The 22353-nt window shown below is 49.9% G+C and overlaps 1 protein-coding gene across 7 annotated transcripts in view; it reads left to right on the top strand.

The window, feature by feature from the left end:
* Nucleotides 1-22353, top strand: part of ALS2 (alsin Rho guanine nucleotide exchange factor ALS2) — a 1241906-nt gene that overhangs the window by 194272 nt on the left and 1025281 nt on the right. For all 7 annotated transcript variants that reach the window (XM_069615500.1, XM_069615498.1, XM_069615499.1 and 4 more), the window contains exon 3: nt 1126-1280. In XM_069615500.1, coding sequence (XP_069471601.1) covers nt 1126-1280 — 155 coding nt within the window. The remainder of the gene's footprint in view (nt 1-1125; nt 1281-22353) is intronic.

Genomic DNA, 22353 nt, shown 5'->3' with positions numbered 1-22353 from the left:
TTCACTAGGAAGGTTTTCTTGATGGTAGATTAGGCAGCCCACAAAGAATGTGAGGCAGGGCCTGGCCAGTGAAGATGCATTACAAGAGCCCCCAGGTTTGCAAGCTTTTACAGAAAGCTAAATGATTGGTGGTGTAGTAGTAAAAGTGACAAGCAGGGAGTTTCATGGGGAAGTCACAGGGACAGAAAAACTATGCTGCCTTTCCATGTTGAAAAATAGAAAGCTGTGTGGATAAGAGAAATAAGATGAGTAAAATGTACTGCAAGGTAGATATGTCTGATTATTGATAATCACAAAGACACGGGAAGTTCTGTTGAAGGCCTTTTGAGCAATGGTGGGAATCTTAAACTTAACATGAGGGCCGACCTATGCCACTTGCGTAATCTGATATACCAAGACAGAAGGTCACTTGCGTACACCCAAAACCATGCATATGTAGAATGTTGCAGGATTTTGCCCAGCTCCCCCATAAATTGTCCCAATACAATTTGTATTGTTTTTTTGCTAAAATATGTTTTCTCTAGTACAGTCTGCTAAGCAGATCTCACCATATTTTGGTTAATTTTTGTGATATGCTTCAAGTGATGTGCAGTCTGGTAACATGGGGACCTGTTTCAGCACACTCTACCTAGAGAGAAGGAAGGAAGGGAGGAAGGATGTTTAGAATACAAGAATGGGGCTGCAATTCTTTGAAAGACTAACCTATACAATGTAAATTATACATATGAAGGAACAGTGAAGCTGACCTAGTTGGTCAGTGGTAATTCAATCTATGGACCCAGGGGACCTGCGTTTTATTACGATCCCTCCTCTTCCTCCCTCCGGCCAATTGTGTAATCCTTGGGAAATCAATTTTCAATATGATCTGAAAGTTATCCCCATGTGTGGTAGGTTAAAAAAGACTTGTGCTTTGCTAAGTATGGATACACGTCAATCATTTAAAGATGAATAGTGAGCACAGCAATGTGTAAACATTGTGTAACTCCGTAGATAGTCCTTCTATACGGCCTGTTCTGCCCTTCTCACAGATAACTGGATGTTAATTGAAAGCAAGTCTTCACTTTCAACTGTGCATTTGAAAATGGCCTTTTCTCACTAACACCTATTTTCTTGTTGTGCCTGCAGCTCTGAGGATGCAGACGACTCAAGAGGACGGGGCCAGGTCCATACCTGGCATGCCCGAACCAAGTGCTTCAGCCCAGAGAGACTTCTTGGCTTTGGAGGAAAGCCTGTTCTGCAGGCAGCACTGGGAATCAGCCATGGAGTCATCCTGACAGAAGGTAGGAGTTTACCTGGCTCTGAAAGATGCAGTTGCTATGATAGCGTACACTTCCAGAGACAGCACTACTTAATTGGTTTAATCTAAAATAAGAATGGCAAAATATCAAAACTTTCAGAAATAAACTTGATCACAATCATTGTGCAACATGAGCACTCATTAAACTTTGTCGGGTGTAGAAGTGGAACTGTGACACAGTGGTCGCATGTTAGTTGGCAAAGACTTTTATTAAAGAGATAAATCAAAAGAAAACCCTTTCTTGCTCCATGTACAAGAGGGGTTTCTGTGCCTCAATGTACAATGCTAATCGGTCTGTCAGAATACCCAAAGAAAAAAGTCCACGGTTCTATGTCAGAATCCTAACTCTTTCTCTTACACTATAAACTAGACTGAAGAAGTAGTAAGTGTCCTTGGTTCTGAAGAACGATCCCTCTCTTCTGGACGTGGGATCAAAACTTCACTGTCTAAAGGTTAGAGTTCTTGAAGTTAAGGTTCCAACTCCACTTGTGGGAGAATGACTCCCTTCCCCTGGCCTTGCTTCAGCTTGTCTGGCAGTCCAACAACTTATGGGGGGAATGTCTCCCTTCCACTTGCCTTTCTCAGGCTTTTGCAGCAATTCAACAACTGGTGGCGGAATGTCTCCCTTCCCCTGCCCTTTCTCAGGCTTATAAGACGTGCTGTTGCCTTTGTGTTTGTTGTTGGGTGTTTGTTGCAGCTACGGAGTGCTCCTGCAACTCAATTCCGGTTCTCTGTGTCCCTCTCTCTCGTGGGTTTTTCCCTTCCTGCGTTGGCTCTGCAGTGATTGGTCCCATACCCTGGTTCCCGGACTTCTCGTCAGGTAAGAAGCGTCCCTGTTACTCTGTTTTGTTTCCCGCATTCTTTCTCTCTCACAGACTTCCCTCTGTGGCAGCTCTGCAGCGATGGGTCCCAGACCCTGGTTACAGGGCTTCTCGCCAGGTAAGGAGCGTTCCTATTGTTCCATTCTGTTTCTTGCATGTGGATTAATGGGTTTCTCGCCAGGTAAGGAGCTTCCCTGTTGCTTTGTTATGTGTCCTTTGTTCTTTCTCTACCTCTGCCTCTTCTCTCTCTGTGACGGCTCTGCTGCGATGGAGGCTGGGCAGTTGGAGTCTCCCTCCACAACTGCAGGGTTTGAGAGCTGGCCTTGGGTCTGCTCTCGACCCTCCAGCTCTACCTTCGGTCTGCCGACAGCAAATCGTAAAGGGTTGTCATCTCCGTGTCCCGGACGGCTTGCCGGCTCTCTGGTCCTCCCCGGGAGCATCTACACTTTCTGGTCGTTTTTCATTGCTTCTTAAATGTGCATAATGTTCGTATTGAATGGAAGGTGTACTTGTGTTACCTGAGGTGGTCCTCATTTCTCTGCACCTCTTCTTCATCCCAGTATCATCATGGTCAATCTCTATTGGGTTAGGTGGATTCACCCTCATCTCAGTGTTCTCGTGTAACTCAAATGGGTAGTCCCTACTTTTCCTTGTCTCAGTATGTTTGATGATGAGGAGGGGGTCTTCTATCCTACACAAACATATAGAAGCGTTGGGAACTACAGAGTTCTGTATAGGGTAGGATGATGAGGGAGATTGTGGTGACGTGTGTACATGCCCCGTTCTCCCCAGATAATCGTCCCTGGTCCCATGGGGGGGCGATCCCTCCCCATTTGATCCTCCCGCTGAGTACCATCCCAGTGGGACCATCGGGTAGAGACCACACCTCCCTGGCCTCATGATAGGGGCTCCACCTAGGCAAGCAGGGATGACATCCTCGGATTTGTCACATACCCTTCCCCTCATGATGGTTGTTTCCCCATTAGGGTTTAAACAAGGTTTGTGGTGGAGGTACTTTGGTGCCAGATTATTTTGATGCCCCTTTTACTCATCGCAGGGTTCTGGTCTTTTTCCCTGCACCCTGTATGATCTTTCATGGTCGACAAGGACCTCTTACAGCCCCGGGGATCCTACCCGAAGGTCTCTCTGGGCTATTTGTGATACCTATTGGGAAAACCAGGGCTGACCATTACCAAGGATTATTTGTGCCGGTAGCTGTGGAATTATGGCTGCTGTCACCCAGATTTCCTCCCAAAGATGGTTATTAGGACTCTAACAAAAGGCTAACTTTCTTTGTGACCATGGACGCAGAAAGCTTCTTCCACTTGGGCCCCTTTACACTCTTGAGGTATAAACTCGGTTCTGATGGCACACTTTTAACTCCTGCAATCTAATTGGGCCCACAGCTGTTTTTATTGGATGGTAACGGGTACCCGATGTATGGTGTTACCTTTCACATATTGGAATCGTTTTTTATTTCACCAATCGTTATGTTTCTTCACCTTAGCTAGAGATTTCATTAGATTTTCCTCCCAATGTTTATTTTATCTCACGGTGCTGGGCATAGAGGATACTAGCATAGGATGGTTCGGCTCTCGATTCCTTACCTCCCCCATCCTGGCTGTGTTCTTAAAATGAGATTATGGTGGGGAAATCAATCCTATACGAGGGACAATGCCTCGCCGGATGACCAGACTCTGCACAAGAGAAACATACCTTGTCTCGGGTAGAAGATGGGGGTATAGAGGATGGGATAGCGCCATCTTCACCTCCTACTATGAGAGTTGTTAGGGTGAATTCTCAGAAATGTGCTAATTCCTCTCTACCATAGAGACCCCCAGCAACTTTGCTGGATTTTAGGACATATAAATTTTAAACTGGAGAGAGTGAGACCCTTTTTTCCCACTCTCTCATGTATTTTTAATGTGATTTAAACTCTGTGTCACACAGCACCTTCAGTGCAATGGCACGGGGAAGTCTTTTAGATTTCCCAAAGGTTTAAATACCTTCTCTTGGATAAACTACTGTTTCCAAAAGCAGTGATGTGAAATTGACTTTACTTACACTCTTAACTTTCTAGACCCATCACACACTATCTTACCATAGAGTGCCAGAGGGGTATCCCCTTTGTCTAGCTTCTCATGTAACATTTTTATGTTGCCCTTTCCTCGATGAATGGCTGGTGGCAGGGTTTTACTTTTAACTACTGTGGTGTGCTTTTACCGCGGGCTGCGTTCGCAACTGCAACTGCAGTAAAGCACCCAAGGGTGCCATTTTTGTCAAAATGGCCCGGTCTTCCTTTTTCGCCATCTCTGTGGGAAGGTATTTCTTGAGATGCCAAACCAAGTTTTGTCCCCTTGTTCGTTTTGCCTTTGGCAGGATTCATGAGTGAAGCCCGCCTCTGGCTCCAGGGTGTCTGGCGGGGGCAGGAAGCGAGGGAGGTGCCAACTCCCTGTGCTTGGTCTCCTAGGAGACATGAATGCACTCCTAGGTGATTGGCCGGCTGGCTGTCTGGCAAGAGTGACTGACAGCTAGGCTGGAATGAATGGGAGAAACCTGCATGAAAGGCAAGACTTTTTGGCTTGGAAGGCAGAGTCGACCACTGGACGAAGGAATCCGAAGAAGAATTTGGAAGAGACGCCTGCTGGAACTCCTGGACCGTTGGTTTGTCCGGTGAAGGCCTGCTGCTGTGCTGAAGCTCTGAATTCGTCTTGACTAGAGAAGCCCTGCAAGGACGACTTCTCCCCTTGAGTTGGTGGGACCAATCAACTCCAAAGTAAGCTACCTGGTTGTATTTCGACTGGAGTTGCTGCTGGAAACCGAAGAGCCAGGGAGAGGAGCACCAGATTGTGTGTGTTGCTTTTAAGTTGTCCAAGAGCTCAAGGAAGATCCTCCGGACTCCCAGGAAGCAGGACTGACCGAGCCTGAGCCACCTCAACAGAGTACTGGACCCCATATGCAAGGAAAGCCCATCTCCACAGCCAAGACTCCGCAGTGGTGCTATTTGCTGAGACACGAGGAGCTGAAACCCCAAAGTGCCACTGAATAGAGCTTGGTCCTTTTCTGTCGCCGACCGTCCCGTTGCAGTGCACAAGTCTTCAGGCGTCCTCCCTCTTGTCCCCACGACTGAGGCCCAGGAACACAGGATCTGCAGAGCTGCATAGGAACAGAGGCCAGCTGGAACCGTTTTTCTTCTAACCAAAGGTACTGTAAATAATAATTGAAATATAATCGACTCTTTACAGGCCCTTTTATTCATACCAGATATAAGGATAGCTACAAACAAGGTCTACATCACCGTTAGTACAGTTGAAGGGGAAAACTTAATTTTACCCCGTCCCGAGGCAGGTAGGCAGAGAGATCACACTTGCTGACAGGGTCTGGCGTCCTCCCTCTCAGCGAGACTTAATCACCCGGGGTTCCAATTCTCTGTCTAGCACCAGGATACCTCTTCTCTTATGGGGTGGGGGGGATCTACGACCACCTTAGGTTGCCAACCGTCCCCGGCTGAAGGACAGACAGCAAACATGGGGAGCAAAGAGCAGAAAAATCCAGTCAGTAGTGGAAAAACCCTGTTCGTCTCTCGCACGTCGCTCCCAGCACCCCTTATCACTGCACCTGCACAACTCTGACTCCCTTCTTGGCGTGTCCTTGAGCGAACAATACAACAGCTATCCTCCACAGTTAGCTCATCTGCTTCATAATATAATATCGCAGCCGTGGCAGAACTCCTTTCTGCTAACTGAGCTCACAGAAATGTAGACTTTCATTGCGGTTTGGAAGTGAATGTCCAAAATGGCTGTGCACCATTGCCATGTGTTTCTTTTATCTCATTTTGGCATATGCATTACAGATTAGTGCTAAGAAACATACATTGAAGGTATAGGAATGGTTCAACCTGGCAGCGTACTGCTTATAAATTCAGTATATGTGTTGCATAGGCACACTCTAAATCCTGAGGACACTGTCTATCCCACTAGGTTAAGTACTGAATTTACATCACTTCCAGTATATCGTTCATGTTCTCAATGCACTGCCTACTGGCCCATTGACTTACTGTCAGTAAACCAGACAACCTTCAAAGGCCAATGTTATCTCTTAACCTCTTTGCATAGTACACTTCAAGTGTTACTAAGTATATTTGATGCAATTGGTGATGTCGTATATGATGTAATGTATTTCTGTCTGTGCAGTGCATGATGGGTGCTCAAGCTATGGTTAAATCCCTTACCACAAATAGCACATTTTGTGTTTTTTAGATTTTGCGCAGCAACCATAATGTCCCTTCACCTAAAGTGTTTTCACCGATGTTCCATGGTTTTCCACGCATACATTTAAGCATATGGTTCTCTAAGCAAAGTTTCACAGTATACGTGCAGTGAAAAAAACGTTAGTAAAGTGTCAATTAGTTTGCAACAGTTCAATGCAACAAAACCTCATTCTAATTCAAGGCTTGCCTTCTCACATACTGGTGACATTTTTTAGCCCATTAACTGATTTTTCTTTTTATGTAGGCCGTTTGAGTTATAGACGGATTTAGACAGAAGAGCGCTATACGAATGTCACCGGCCTCTGGCGAGAATATGTCCAGGTGTACTTATTTAGCACAAGAAATTGTTTGCTTTCTCGTACAATTTCAACACATCATAAATAACTGGCAAGACGTCTGTGTGTTCGGTGTATGTAAAGCTTTCAAATACAAAACACCCAGATTAAATCTTTTAAGCTCACACCTATTGATATTCTGGTACTTGCATACTTACTTTATTGATGGACAATATTAATCTGGAATCATTCTCATTTTGCGTAAAATGCTTCTATAAAGTTTTATTTTTAAATATTGTCTAGTCAGGTTGTTATTTGATTTGTATACTTTCCAAGTCAGTTCTATAAAACGGTATTATTTTAGATCATGAAGTTAAGAATTCACAAATAATTGTACCTTGCTCTATGATGAGAACTGGTAAACAATGTGTCAAGTGCAGAAATTGCAGATTGGTTTAATTTCCATCTTCACCTTATAACCAATTCATTTAATCGTGTGGTGCCTAACCTGTCAAAATTCTCAAGAAATTCTGGTTTCTCCAGCATGGGGTCTGGCATGGATTCACATGCTCATGAATATTCCCCGTCGTCAGGCTGGGAATCCTCGGTAAAGAAAAAACCAGTATCAGTTTGGTTTCTGATCTGTCTTTCGTAGTAGTAACCAATCACTGGTCTCTGCGTCATACTGACCACAGCCAATGACTGCCCTCTACCTAAGCCCCGCCTCTGGCAGGCATCTTCAGATTTTTACCGCACGTTCATGTGTTGGGATCCTCGTGCTATTGCTCTCGAGCGTTAGTGCTATTTTTTCATTTTTTTTTCTCAAAAACCTCGTTTTTTTCGGTCAAAAGAGCCTCAAGCTCCACCGACTCTCCATCCGATCAACGGGGACCCGTGTCGGATTCGTCCACGCCCCTCAAGGGTGAAGATTCGTCGAGCTACGCTTTTGGAGGACTCCAGAAGTTTCTCAGGCCCATCTCGGTCATGGCCCAGGAGAAGGGAAGCTCGACGCCCGGAAAGCTGTTCAGGGTCTGCCCTGGATGCCAGCTGCAGAATGTCTTTAAGGAAGACGAACACTCCTTTTGTCTTTACTGCCTACATGAGGACAAGACGCACGTGGAGAAGGACTGTACGTTTTGCGGCAACATGTCAGAGCGGACCATGAAGGACCGCCATCAACGTCTCGCCAACTGGCTGGAAGGGAAGAGCCCGTCCGGCGAGAAGAAGAGGAAGAAATCCGAGCGGTCTTCTAAGACCTTTGAGGACGCCCCGGCGACGGGGGTCCAACATAAGGCCAAGCACCGCGAGTCCGCTGGCACCGGGAGCGCCGAACGGTCGGGCTCTACGGGCGCCAGGCAGGGCGCACCCTCCCCGGCACCATCAACCACGAGCCAACGCTCTGGGTCGGGTAAGAGGAAGGCCGAGCACCCGGCGAAGCTCCTGGAGAGGCCCCGGTCGAGCTCGAAGGCGGAGGGGGAGCAAGGCAGTGTCCCCCCCCTCAAGGATAAGGCGGTGAGCGCACCTAAGGTGGTGAAAGCCTTAATCCATCCGGCCAAGGCCTCTATCGAGACATTCGCGGCGGCCCTGGCTCAGCCTGTGGAGGCTACACCAGTGGTGGCGACCTCGGGGCTCAGAGTCTCCCTGCCTCCGCGGAGGGAGTTCTCTTTTATGCCCATCGACAGGACCCCTGTGAAACCCCTGACGGAGAAGAAAAAGGGGGGGCAGGAGGTTGTCGTGGATTCGGCCTCAACCTCTGAGGAAGAACTGATCGAGGTCTTAAGCCATGGCGTTGGCGTGGAAGAAGACCAGCCCGTCGGGAGGGATCCCGACGCAGGAGATGACGACATCGTCGAGGGTACCGACGGGGCCCCTGACCGCCCGTCGGATTCCCCTCTGCCAGTGCCGCAAGACTACTCGGTGGCCATTTTGTTGGCTATACAGTCCTTATGCTCAGAGATAAGGACGAGACTGCCGTTACCAGTGGAGGAACCACTCCCGTCGGGGGACCCGGAACCAGGCCCTTCGGGCAGCCCCCCTCCTAAGAAAAGAAAGATTCACCCTCCCCCTCCTTTTCAGCCGTCGCGCCCCATTCAGCCCTCCTCCCCGTCCACGACTCGAGGGGATGATACGGGGACTGACACGGCCGCGACGGGTACGGACGACGAGGTGTACGACGAGGATCTGCTGTCGTCTCCTCCCACCCGGGCTTCCCCGCCCGACGAGATTGGATCTTTTCACTCCATGATCGCCAGGGCATCCGAGCTCTTCCAGCTCTGCCCGGAGGAGAAGAAGAAGGAAGGTTTCCTTTATCAGCGGCGCGAGGGCAAGAGGAAGACGGTCCTCGCGGTACCTCTACTGGACGATATTTGGGATGAGGGCCTAGCCCTCCTCAAGAACACATCCACGACGCCGGCTAGAAGAGACCGGTACGAGAAGAAGTACCGGGTCCCGGACGCGGCCCCTTTGTGCCTCTGGGCACAGCCTACCCCGGACTCCGTCGTCTCCGCGGCGGCCACGAAGAAAGCGGGGCGGGTGCGGCCTCCACGTCGACTTCCCCGCCGGACGGCGAGGGAAAGAAATTGGACACGATGGGGCGCAGGGTCATCTCGTCTGCAGCGACGACGATTAAGGCGGCCAACGCCTTGGCTATCGTAGCCCGCTACGACAGGGAGCTGTGGTACAAACTGGCTCCCCTGCTGGACTTCCTACCGGACGACAAGAGGGCGGATGCCCTGGAGATCTTGCAGGAAGGTGAGGTGGCGTCGGACCACGCCATCACGATTGCGACGGACATCGCCGACACTGGATTTCGCCAGTTGGGCAACGGCATGTGCCTTAGGCGACGTGGATGGCTCAAGGCTACTGACTTCCGTCAAGACGTACAGACCAGAGCCCTGGACATGCCGTTCGATGGGACAACCTGTTTGGGAAAACAGTGGACGATTCCCTTCAAGCCATTAAAGCGGACACGGAGACGGCCCGGGCGCTCGGGGTTCTCCAGCAACGACGGCCGCCCTTTCGGAGCGGCGGAGGCAAGGGTGCCTCCAAAGGTTCCGGCGGCGGATTTTCCACCTACCGTCAAGCGGCCCGTTCGTCGTCTCAGGAAGCTTACAGGGGACGAGGCAAGTCAGGCGGACCCCGCCGTCGTCGCCAAGGAGGTCAAGGCGGCAAAGCCTCGTCTAAGCAGATTGAACCGGCCGTGGGGTCGGGCCCCCACCGAAGCACCCCGGTGGGAGGCCGGCTGGCGAGCTTCGTCAGCGTGTGGGAGTCCATCTCCACCGACCGTTGGGTGCTGGATGCCCTAGCCCAGGGCCACGCGCTCAAATTTCAAAGAAGGTGCCCGCGCGTCCCCCCTGTGGCCAGGAAAGAGCTTCACGTCCCTCAGCTTCTCCGGGAGGTAAAGGCGATGCTCAGGAAGGGCGCCATCGAACTCGTCCCAAAGAGGCTTCGGGGCTCCGGAGTTTACTCACGATACTTCCTCGTGAAGAAGAAGACTGGACGATGGCGCCCCATCCTAGACCTACGACGGCTGAACAAGTTCATCAAGGCATGGAAGTTCCGGGTGGTCACCCTCCAGCACGTCCTGGGGCAGCTGGAGGAGGGCGACTTCCTGTCGTCGTTGGATTTGGAGGATGCCTACTTCCATATTCCCATCCTAAAGGGGCACCGAAAATTTCTCAGGTTCGTGGTCCAAGGGCGTCACTATCAGTTCAGAGCCCTTCCCTTCGGTCTACGGTCGGCTCCCAGAGTATTCACCAAGTGCCTTGCACCAGTGGCGGCGCAGCTGCGCCGAGAGGGGATCCATGTCTACCCCTACCTGGACGACTGGCTCATCCGAGCCAAGACGAGGGCGCTCGCCGTGAAGCACACAGCAAGGACCGTCCAACTTCTCACGGACCTGGGATTCTCCGTGAACTACGCCAAGTCCCACCTGGTACCCGCGCAAGACGCACTGTTTCTGGGAGCGAAGCTCGACACAGTGTCCCTTTTGGCCTCCCAGTCGGAGGAAAGGACCAGGGCCATCCTGGGCAAAGTACAGCGGATGTTGGTTGCCGACGCGGCCATGGTGAGGTCCATCAAGTCCCTCCTCGGAATGATGTCTTCTTGCATCTACCTCATTCCCATGTGCAGGCTCCGGATGCGCCCGTTGCAGGTGTTCCTGGACGCGCGCTGGATCCAAACGACGGGCGACTTCGATGAGAGGATCACACTCGACGAGAGTTTCCGACGAGCGATCCGGTGGTGGGGCACCCGCGCGCATCTGACGGCGGGCATGGACTTCCAGACCCCAGGCCACCAGGAGACAGTGACCACGGATGCCTCCCTGGAAGGGTGGGGAGCGCACACCGAAAATCTGCACGCGAGAGGCCTTTGGCTCCCGACGGAGAAGTCCCTCCATATCAATGTCCTGGAGCTCCGTGCAGTGTTTTGGGCCCTCAGATCCTTCCTTCCGTCCCTCAAGGGCAAGGTGGTGAGGATCTTCACCGACAACACCACCTCCATGTTTTACATCAGGAAACAGGGCGGAACCAGGTCCACAGCACTGTCCAAGGAGGCACAGGACCTGTGGCATTGGGCCGTCACCCAAAGGATGTTTCTGGTGCCGTTTCATCTGGCAGGGATAAAAAACACCATCGCCGACTCACTCAGCAGGGAGCTGCGCTCGTGCCACGAGTGGGAACTACGGCAGGATCTAGTGGATCGCCTCTTCCGACGGTGGGGCACACCCCAGATCGACCTGTTCGCGACGGCGACGAACTCCAAGTGCCGGAGGTTCGCCAGCAGGTTTCCCCAGCTGAGGAGCATGGGCGATGCTTTCTCGTTCCCCTGGGAAGGCCTGTTCCTATACGCGTTCCCTCCACTGCCACTGCTGATCCGGCTCATCAACCAGCTCAAGAGGACGGTGCAGGATGATCCTCGTCGCACCTGCGTGGCCGAGGCAGATATGGTTCCCGGACCTTCTGGACTTGTCAGCGTCCCCGTCAATCAAGCTGCCAGTGGACGCGGATCTGCTCTCCAGGGAAGGAGGCGCCATCCTCCACCACGACCCGAAGTCGCTGAACTTGCAGGCCTGGCTCCTGCAGCGCTAGAGTTTGGAGGATACGCAGGGCGTCCTCGACTCTTAAATGCTACGGACACAAATGGAAGAGGTTCTCTGTCTGGTGCCACGCACAGAAGATTAACCCTCTAAGGATTACGGCTCCCCAAGTACTCCCGTACCTGTTGACGCTGGCCAAGGCTGGACTGGCGCACGCGTCCATCAAGATTCATCTTGCTGCGATCTCCCGATACACCAGAACCACGGGGCGGACGTCCTTGTGGTCTCATCGTCTGGTGAAAGAGTTCATGAAGGGACTGTTCAGATCGTTCCCGCCGGTGAAGGGTCCGGCCCCGGCGTGGGAGCTCAACGTGGTGCTGACCAAGCTCATGGGACCTCCGTTCGAGCCTCTGCACTCGGCCCCGTCGAAGTTCCTGTTGTGGAAAACAGCGTTTCTTGTGGCCATCACCTCCGCACGACGAGTGGGGGAGATCCAGGCCCTATCTTGCAAGCCACCATACTTGACTTTTCACGACACGAGTGTGGTGCTCAGGACGCACCCCTCCTTCATGCCCAAGGTGCCGTCGGAATTCCACCTCAACAAACCCTTGGTGTTGCCTGTGTTTTTCCCGTCGCCTTCGTCGCCGGCTGAGAGGACTTTGCACTCGCTTGATGTGGCTAGAGCGCTGACGTTCTACGTGGACCGCACAAAGTGTTTTCGGAAGACGTCACAACTCTTTGTGAACTTTGGACCTGCCAATCAGGGGAAGGCTCTCTCGAAGGCTTCCATTTCCAGATGGCTCTCCGGCTGTATCATGTACTGTCATCGGTTGGCAAACCGACCGCTGCCTGGCCGTCCGAGAGCCCATTCCACCAGAGCGATCGCAGCTACCACGGCGTTCCTATCTGGTGTGCCCCTGCTGGACATATGCAGGGCTGCTACGTGGAGGTCGACGCACACCTTCACGAAATTCTACTGCGTCGATCGGGAGTCCAGGGTCGGCCAAGCAGTGCTGCGCAACCTGTTCGCCTGAGGTGAGCCTGGTGAGGAGGTAAGATTGCTTAATGTTGAGTTTGATGTAATGCTTAATGTTGAGCCTATGCCACCTCCCGTGGTTGTGCATCTGTGTACTGCTATGTATTCTTTATTCATGAGCCTGTGAATCCATGCCAGACCCCATGCTGGAGAAGGAACAAGTTACTTACCTGTAACTGTTGTTCTCCAGCATGGGTCTGGCATGGATTCACATGCGAACCCTCCCGCCTACCCCTCTGCGGCTCTTCACTTGGTCATACTGCCAGTTCACGTGCTTCCAAATCTGAAGATGGCTGCCAGAGGCGGGGCTTTGGTAGAGGGCAGTCATTGGCTGTGGTCAGTATGACGCAGAGACCAGTGATTGGTTACTACTACGAAAGACAGATCAGAAACGAAACTGATACTGGTTTTTTCTTTACCGAGGATTCCCAGCCTGACGACGGGGAATATTCATGAGCATGTGAATCCATGCCAGACCCATGCTGGAGAACAACAGTTACAGGTAAGTAACTTGTTCCTTGTCAGCCCCTAAAAGTGATTTAGTTCTCAAGAATGCTCTTCAAAAAAAGTCTCACTAATGGTTTAACAAGCAATAGTGTTGCTTCATGTATAATAATAGTGGCCTTGATGTATTGCACACCACAAAGACATTTGTTTCTTTGCTGACTGATAGCAATACTGCTTGAAAGCCATGCTCTCTTCTAATCTAAGTTTATGTTCGCATACATGCACCTTTCTTGTATCTTCAAATTTATATCCACTATCTTTTCTATGCCATGGTATGAGAGAGAGAGAGAGAGAGAGAGAGAGGTTTTTTTATTCTTTTTACCCACCCTTTTATTGCCCTTGGCCATGCTAATTTCTATAACCACTCCCAGCCCCGGCTAGTACAAAACACATCTTCCTAGGATATCTTTGAGCTAGCTTCATGGAGCGGCAACATCAAACTTCTGTCTGCCCGTGTTCTTTCTAGTCTTCTTGAGTTAATGGTTTAATTTAAATAAATGTCTTTATCAAGTGTGCCTTCAGTCACTTGATTTGTAAGCACTATGCATGTGCTTGCAATGAGGCCTGTTAAAAACAAGCATGGAAAAAGTCAGCTGTTTTGGCTCATGCATAGTTATTAGATTGGCATTTTCCAGGGACCGCTATCATATGCCCAGGTACACTCACCATTTTCCAGCTGTTGCCATTTTATGGCCAGGTGGTACCGTTATGGCAGTGCGTGACAAGTGCCTATCTCATGCCTACACAAAAGCCAAATGCTACCCTTGAAATACCACTTGTTTATTGTTTTGACGGCAGCATTTCTAAAGAGGCTAACTGGACTGGGAGTACCTTTTGCATATTTTGATTGCTGTGGGACAGCATATCAAGCTGAACATTGTGAATTTGGGGGGGGCACGACCAGAGTCTGGATCCCTTAATTTTTTTGGTCCGAGGGGGGCTCACAGGCCTCAAAATTCCTCAAGATGTCCCTGTTTTTTGGCAGTTCTCCTTTCTCTGCTGCCTCATTACAACTGCTGCTGCAACCACCATTCAGCGCCTTGGACTATTTTTCATCAGTCCTTTACATGTTTCTGTGTGCTCATTTGCATGTAAACAGGCTTGCGATTGGTTTTGTCCTGTGGAGGAATCTTTTAGTCTTTCTGTGGAGGAATCTTTTAGTCTTTCGGATCAGTTTGTTTAAGTAAGACATCTTGAAATGTAGTGCCTTCTGCACTAGGCTAATGAGAAGCCTTGGGTGTTTCAGACATCCCAAGACAGAGACACATAACTACTTCTCTCATAACCAATACATTCAGTTGTAATATAATCTCTTGGGTGTTGGGTCTGTGAAATATTACAGAAATACATTTCAATTCATATGTTTATTTGAAATGTCATTTACATTTTTCTTTGACAACACGTGTTTCCAGCATTGTGCTCTTCATCTGGGTATATTTTGAAATCTTTCTGGGCTTTGTAGTATTTCTAAAGTAATGATTATCTTTTTGTTCCATTCAATTATCCTGTTGCTGCTGTTGATTAAATTCTCCAATCAGTATGAGTGGTGGAAACCATAGCTTATTCTAGTCATCTACGAAATATGTATCTTCTCAACGAGAAGGAGAAACTCTCAAGCTATGAAAATTAAGATGTTTTTTACACTAAAATTGAGAAGGATCTTAGCTGCTGCAGATGACTAAACAATAATTTTCAGTAGTCCTATTGACAGGAGTACTCGATAAACCAAAGGAACAGGATAATTGTATATATACAATAGTGCAACAAGAAGAGGATTATAACTTCGGGAATGACACAAAATCTATATGAAGCTATGCCCTGATAATGAGAGCAAAGCTTGAAACATGTTGGCAAAGAAGAATTTAAATGACATTTTGATTAAACTTATCACCAATGGTCAGCATGCATCTCTGAAGCTTTACATTGCCTGGTGGCCAATTTGGGAACCTGCCTTTGGTACGCATCCCGTTTGCTTGCTGTCAGATTGTTGGTCTTCCCAGATGCTCTCTCATGCACCTGGTAGCAGAGGGTGTTAAATGAGTATGCAGTGAGTGCAGTTTGGTTTCTGATTACTTTTCTAGGTATGAGAAACGAAGATGACACCTGCTGTAGCGCAGGGAGTCTTGATTCTATTAAATACACGGAGGCAGGCTTTATGCTTCTTTTAATTGTACTCTGCCAGCAGATTGAAATCTTCATGTTTCTTAAATAACATTTTCTTTTTAAAACATTAATTTTTTACTTCACAAACATACTCCAAAAACTTCACATCCCATGAGCCCCAGTGTCTCTGTTAGTCCCATGTCCATATCCCATCCCTGGGCTCCATAAGCCACTCCTGTCCAGGCCCTTTCCGCTTCTTTGATGCCTTCCATCTGACAATTCGAGGAAAACTCAAAACACAATCCCAACAGTAACACCAACACGCTGCCTTTGGCTGCTATCAAACTGCTATGCCTCGCCAGAGGGCTCTTAATGGCCAACGCCGCCGCTGCCACCTCCCACAACACTGCCACACAGACTACCGGACACTCGGCCAGCTTTTTGGTCATCACCTGCCAGAGAAGACATATTAGGCAGGGTCATAGAATGCAAAGCAACAGCAATGCACGACAGGCGTTATACGCAATTGAACACAAGACCTTTGCGTTGCTGTGCAGGATAATGCTTGCCTCTGTGTCTTTAATAGAATCAAGGCTCCCTGCGGAGGCGAGCATTATGCTTGTTCAAAGCTATGCACTACAGCCGCTGCTACACTTCTATTGGCTTAAAGTAAAACGTTTTAAAGATGGGAGTCGCTGGACCAATCTGCCGCTTTTAATATGTGCTGCATACTGGCCCAAGCTCCCAAAGCTTTGGCAGCCATGGTGCCTCTAACCAAATGTGCTCGGAACCGAGTCACGTCAATGCCCGCTAGTGACATGACTTCACGTACCTATCGGGCTATAGTCGCTGCTGCCATTGCTTTATAAGGCTTTTTGCGCATGATGAGCAACTGCGACACTCCTGCTGGTCTCACCTTGCAATTCTTGCCTCATACTCTTTGATACAGTTGGCCACGCACAATTTAGGCTGATCTAGAAAATACGGATACGAAATAACTGTTGAGTGGCTCTTAGTCCTCCTTGCTATGGAGAAGGTCAACCCCTCTGGCCCAAAGGTCTTCCTATCAACTTTGACTGCTTTTACTTCTGAGACCCTTATACAAGACACTAGGCACAGCAGCATAGCTAGCTTCCCTGAAATCAGTTGGACAGACAAATCCCTGTTTCTTGGCCAGCTGACAAAATACTGCAAGACCGCGCAACTGTCCCATAGCTGTCCATATTTAGGCACGAGCGACGTGTTCAATTCAACCCCATCCATCAGCCTTAAGATCGCTGGGTGCTCCCCTATAGGAACTCCATCCAACGGATCGTCCCCTGCTGAGACAGCAGATCTATACACTGCTACCATTCTAAAGGCTTTACCGCCTCTGGCTAGGGAAGCTAGAAAATTGAGCATGTGCACTATAGGGGCTGAAACGGCATGAAGTCTGTGCCGGCTGCACCATAGGCACTATCTCCCCCATGCTGCCTCATCAAATTTGGGCATAGAGGGGGCCAAGGATTGTTTGATAAACTCTGCAGCCAATCCGGAAATGCCCAGCATGCTCCATTTGCACCTGATACCGCGTATGCAAGCAGAGGTAGCTTCCCTGTCCTCGTCAGAGGGTGATAGTGCCCCACTGGATCTGATAGGAGATCCTGCCTGAGAGGAACCGCTCGCAGAAAATCAGATGGATGTTCCATCAGAACTGGAAACCATGCTTGCAACTTTCAGTTCGGGGCTACTATAACGACTTCCGCTTTCTCTCTTCTGATCTTCACTAGGACCATGGCCAACATCATGAAGGTGGGGAAAAGCATAGTGCACTGGGCCTGACCATGCTTGAAGAAACGCATTTGCCCCTTGCGCTTCCAGTTCCAGTCACCAGCTGAAAAAACTTTGGTAACTGTTTGTTCAACATGGATACAAACCGGTTGGTGTCAAGAGGACCTCATAGGGCTGCTATCTGGGAGAACACTTCTCTGTGTACATACAGTAACTGGAGTCTTGCCAATAGTGAGAGTTAAAGTCCGCTACTACGTTCTGGAATCCCAGAAGATACTCTGCTGTCACAGAGATCTTCCGCTCTGGGCAATTTCAGTTCCACTAGCATCCTCAACCTTGTACCCGCCAGCTGGTTGATATACCAGACTGCAGAAATGTTTTCAATCCTGAGCAGGATGCAACACTCCACCTTGTCCTTGGTGAATGCTTATATCGCAAAAGAGCCTGCGGACAGCTCTGAACAATTGATGTGGATGGCCAGTTCCTCCTGCGACCATCTGCCGCCTGTCTCCAGGTGCAGTCTGGGCTCTCCAGCCTCCTCTGCTGGCGTCGGACTCTATGACGAGCTCCTGGATGGCGCAGAAAACCGCTTGTATTTTCCAGGCTTCCATGTTTTAGAGCTGCCATTCTAATTCTAACCCCCTTTCTTGATCCAGGGGCACGAATTGATGGTACCCTAGACCACCTCGTAGGTGACAGATTTTCAGTCTCTGAAGGGCTCTGTAGTGCAGAGGGCCCGGGAAGATGGCTTGGATGGAGGCTGCCAGTAGCCTGACAATCGTCACTATCGTCAGCTCAGAGGGATATCACAGACTTCGCTAATGCTGCACTCAGCTCCTTCTTTATTGCCCACATCATGGGAGCTGTCAGATCAAGTGTTGCCTTCCTCGTGTCTACTACGAACCCTAGGAATTCTACTCTTTGTCTGGGAATTAGTTTGGATTTCTTAGAATCCTAGCGATGACTGCAGATGGACTGCCCCCTGCATCTGGTCGATAAGCATTTGCTTATTGTCCGCTAGCAGGAGGATATCGTCCAAATAAATGATCATGCAGATACCACTTTCTCTCATTGCCGCTGCTACCGCCCTCATGACTTTTGTGAATGCCCAGGTTACCAAGGCTAGGCCGAATGGGAGATACTTGAATTGCAATATCTGCCTGTTCCATTTGAAACTGAGATACCTGCAGCAGTGTTTCCTGGCAATTGAAATTGTCAGGTAGGCGTCTTTGGGATACATCCTCATTAGCCAGTCCACTTTCCAGAGGATGTCTCTGAGGAGGTGCACTTTTCCATCTTGAAGTCCCGGTAGACCAGCCACCCATTGAGTTCTTTCGGGTTGATGACTGGCCTTACTTTCACTTTCCTGTGTATCGGAACATGTTGCTTATGAAGACTGGCACTTCCCTGTCGCTTCATTCTGTCTCGCCCTTGCTCACTAACTGCTTCTGCTCTTTCTCCAGCAGGTCGCTCTCCTTGCGCGCTTAAGTGAACTTCTTTGGCCTCACCGGTTGTACTGGCACTGCAATGAAGTCTAGCTGTATACCTGCTATCGTCTGCAGTAGCCATGCATCGCATGAAAGCATGAGCCAATTTAGTAAAAATAGTAGTGTCCTTCCCCCTAATGGGGGGCAGGGTTTTGCACTCCTCACCTGACTGCGCTCCTGGATGACGATAATACCCTCATCCTCTATGTCCACGATTGCCACGTCCTAGTGTGGGGAAAAAGGTGTGTTGCTGACAGGCTTCCCAGAAATGAGCTCTCGGGTTCTGAGACCTTCTCTGTGAGTGAAAACAACCAGACGCACCCGCTATGCTGCTACCGGCCCCGGCAGAAACTCTTGCAGGGAAGATTTTCTTAATAGACATCTGCGCCTTCTCTAGGGCCGTGTACGTGCCCACAAATCTTCCCATTTGGCGGCCTTGCCTGCCTCTTGGGATGCTAGATCCCCTCATTTCGAATCTATCTTCAATAGCAGGCTCCTTCTCCTTTCGGAAGATAGGGCACAATTTGCGTTACCCAGTAGGCACACAGCACTTTGAGCCCAGTTGGCTAGGGTTTTCACACAGATCCACTCAACTGGTGGCCTATTGTCATACCCACGACATTGAGGGCCCTGCCAAATCACTCCCAACCATACTGTATGCTGGGCAACTGCTATTCAGCGAAGCAGAGGGGAGATAGTGTTTTGGGCTAAGCATCCAACCTCAAGGGAACTTGCTTCCAACAATCCGGACCAGTCACTCCTGCAGGGCACCAGAGGTAAGCATTAAACCTAGAGGATTGAGGCTGGTGGGTGCCGGGCAAATGCCCAGAGGTATTCAGAGGTTGGGGCGATTGGGTATGGGAGGCCAGGTCCCCAAAGGGATACACCAATCACAGCGACTGTGAGATTAGCAGAGGAGGGACGAGAAACATCTTGAGCAGCTTCTGGAATTTGAGGAAGTCCTGCTCAAAACAAAGAGAAGGGGGAGGCTGTTCCATAAGAGGGCTGAAACGCTTTACACACAGAGATTTGGTGCCAGAGGACCACAGAGATCTAGAAAGAGAGTACTTAGTGAGAGAAAGTTGCAGATAGTGTGGTCCCAGGCCCCAGACAGCCTTGTGGATGATGCAGAGGGATTTGAATTTAATCTGTGCCGCAACCGGGAGCCAGTGAAGTTTTTAGGGTAGGAGAGATGCGGTCCCTGGGCTTAAGGCCCAAGATAAATCTCTTTTCTGGATTAGCTGGAGGGGTCGTAAAGTGGAAGAAGGTAGGTTCATGAGAAGGCTATTGCAGTAGTCAAGCCTAGAGAGAACCAGTGCTCGGGTAACATTGAGCTTCTGGGGAAAGTGAGAAAAGGGAGAATTCCTTTGAGAAGGAAGAGTTGAAAGTTGGATTGCTTGGCAATGTCCTGAGTGTGACGGAGAAAGGAGAGAGAGAGAGGAATCGAAGATGACTGAAAGGTTTCTGGCATCAGAAGAAGGAGCAGGGGGAAAGCCCATGGAGGATGGCTGGAGTGAGGGAAAAAAAGAAAGAGCAGGGGTCCCAATGGGAATGATCTCAGTCTTGCTGGCATTGAGGCAGAGATAATTGGAAGTACACCAGGACTGGATGTCAGATAGGCAGCCAGGGATGATGGAAGATGCAAGAGGGTCAGCAGGAAGTTTGAAAAAGAGCTGTGTGTCATCTGCGTAGCACTGGAAGTTGGCGGAGATGAAGGAAATGAGGAGTGCTAGATGAGCAAGGTAAGTGAAGAAGACCCTGGGGCAGAGGTTTGAGGCCTCGGGGACACCACAGATGTAAAAGGAAGTAGGTGAGGAGAAGGTGCCCAAAATGACTTGGGACGAACGGTCAGTTAGGCAGAGCCGATCCAGCGCCTGCTCCGAGATACCAAGGGTATCATAGAGCCGTTTTATGAGGATGGAATGGTTAACCGTATCAAAGGCAGAGGAGAGATCGAGTAGGATGAGAACAGCTGTAGAGTTAGAGTCCAGAGATGCAAGCACTTTTTCACGGATGTTCAGAAGAGCAGTTTCGGTGCCTGTGGATGCTCGGAATCCAGATTGATGGTCGTGGAGACCACCAACAAGTTCAGTGTGTGAGGTAAATTGTGGAAAGGCCAGCTTCTCCAGCAGTTTCCCAAGGAAGAGGGCGATTGGAATAGGGTGGTAGTTGGCTGTACAGGTAGGATATTCTGAAGGTTTTTTCAGGAGCGGTCTCACAAGGGAGTGTGGGAAAGATCCCGTGGCAAGAGTGGTTGCAGAGATCAGCGAGTGCAGGGGCAAGAGAGTCAATGTTGTTCTTGATGGTTCTGGAGGAGCAAGGGAAAACCTGTTTGGAAGAGACCTCCATGGAGCGGACAACTCTGGTGACTTCTTCAGGTGTGACAGTGGAGAGGGAGGAGAGAGAGGCATAAGGAGGTGGATATGCCATAGGAGGCAAGGGAGGGAGGGATGGGTTGTGGGGTTGGGGGGTTGGGGAGGTAGCAAGGGTGCTCAAGATGTCCAGGGTTTTAGTGGTGAAATGTGTGACCAGTGCTTTGCAGAGGGCCTGGGATGGAAGAGGGGAGGAGGAGACTGCAGAAGGTTTGGCTAGTTCCCTGCTGATTTTAAAGAGTTCGGCCGTGTTGTTGGATGCACCCGATACCCGAGGCTGGATGTGGGCCATTTTCTTGGTACGGATGGAGAGTCTGTATTGCCTTTGGAGCAGGCTACAGGCCAGTTTGTTATAGGTTGAGTGTGAGGTTAGCCACTTCCTCTCCACAGCTCTGCACTTAAGTTTCAGGTCTGCAAGTTCAGAGTCATACTAGTTGTTAGTTTGCAGGCGGGTTTCAGGCGTATCCTCATAACTCGGGCCAGAATGTCAAGGGTGTTGGTAATGGCCAAGTCGAGGTTGCTGAGAGCAGGGTCCGTGGTAGAGTCTGGGGGTGGGTGGAGAAGGGGGATCTAGGTGGATGTAAAGGCAGCAGCTGACACTAGTCTCATTGGACGGATGTTCGTGAACAAGGTTGGCAGGGCTTTTGGAGGGGCGGTCAAAGGGCCGTGGGGACCCAGGTGCGAGGATAGGAGAGAATGGCCTAACTAAGAGAGTGGAGTGACCAGAAGGGGCGAGAGAGAAAGGTCAGAATGGATGATGGCATCCAGAGTGTGTCCAGCCAAGAGGGTTGGGCCAGACTGTAGAATGGAGAGGGATAGTGATGTGCAGAGGTCAAGGAAGAAGGTGGATGCTGTGACAGTACACCTGAATGTTGAAATCGCCGATGAGGAGGAGGTTAGAGGTGGTTGAGGGTAGAGAGGAGCAGAATTCAGCCCATTCAGACAGGAACAGAGTGGTAGCGCCAGGAGGTCTGTATATGGTAGCAAAGGTCAGAGAGGAGGAGGGAGAGATGACCAGCTTGCAGACCAGGCTCTCAAAGGAAAAGTCGAGCTGGCTGGGTCTGACGGAAGAAGGAACCCAATCAGGGAAGATGAAGACAACCCCACTGCCAGCACGATGAGGCTGTAGCTTGGAGATGATCTTGAAGTCATCAGGGAGAAGAGAGTCAAAAACAGTGACTGAGCTGGCATTGAACCATGTCTTGGTGAGAGCAAGAATGTCAAGGTCAGTGTCTTCAAGAAGGAGGTTGGGTTGAGGACCCTGAACCAAGAACGTGCCTGTGTGGTAGATATAAGTGATGCAGCGTGATGATGAGAAGCCGGCCAGACTTCCCACTTGATGCCACCATTAATGGGAGAGGATGTGAAAGAGCGAAG

Source organism: Ambystoma mexicanum, chromosome 9 (assembly GCF_040938575.1).
Source record: "Ambystoma mexicanum isolate Mex_15411 chromosome 9, UKY_AmexF1_1, whole genome shotgun sequence".
Lineage (NCBI taxonomy): Eukaryota > Metazoa > Chordata > Amphibia > Caudata > Ambystomatidae > Ambystoma > Ambystoma mexicanum.
Note: the sequence above shows the minus strand (reverse complement) of the source record. Positions and strands in the feature narration are given on the sequence as shown.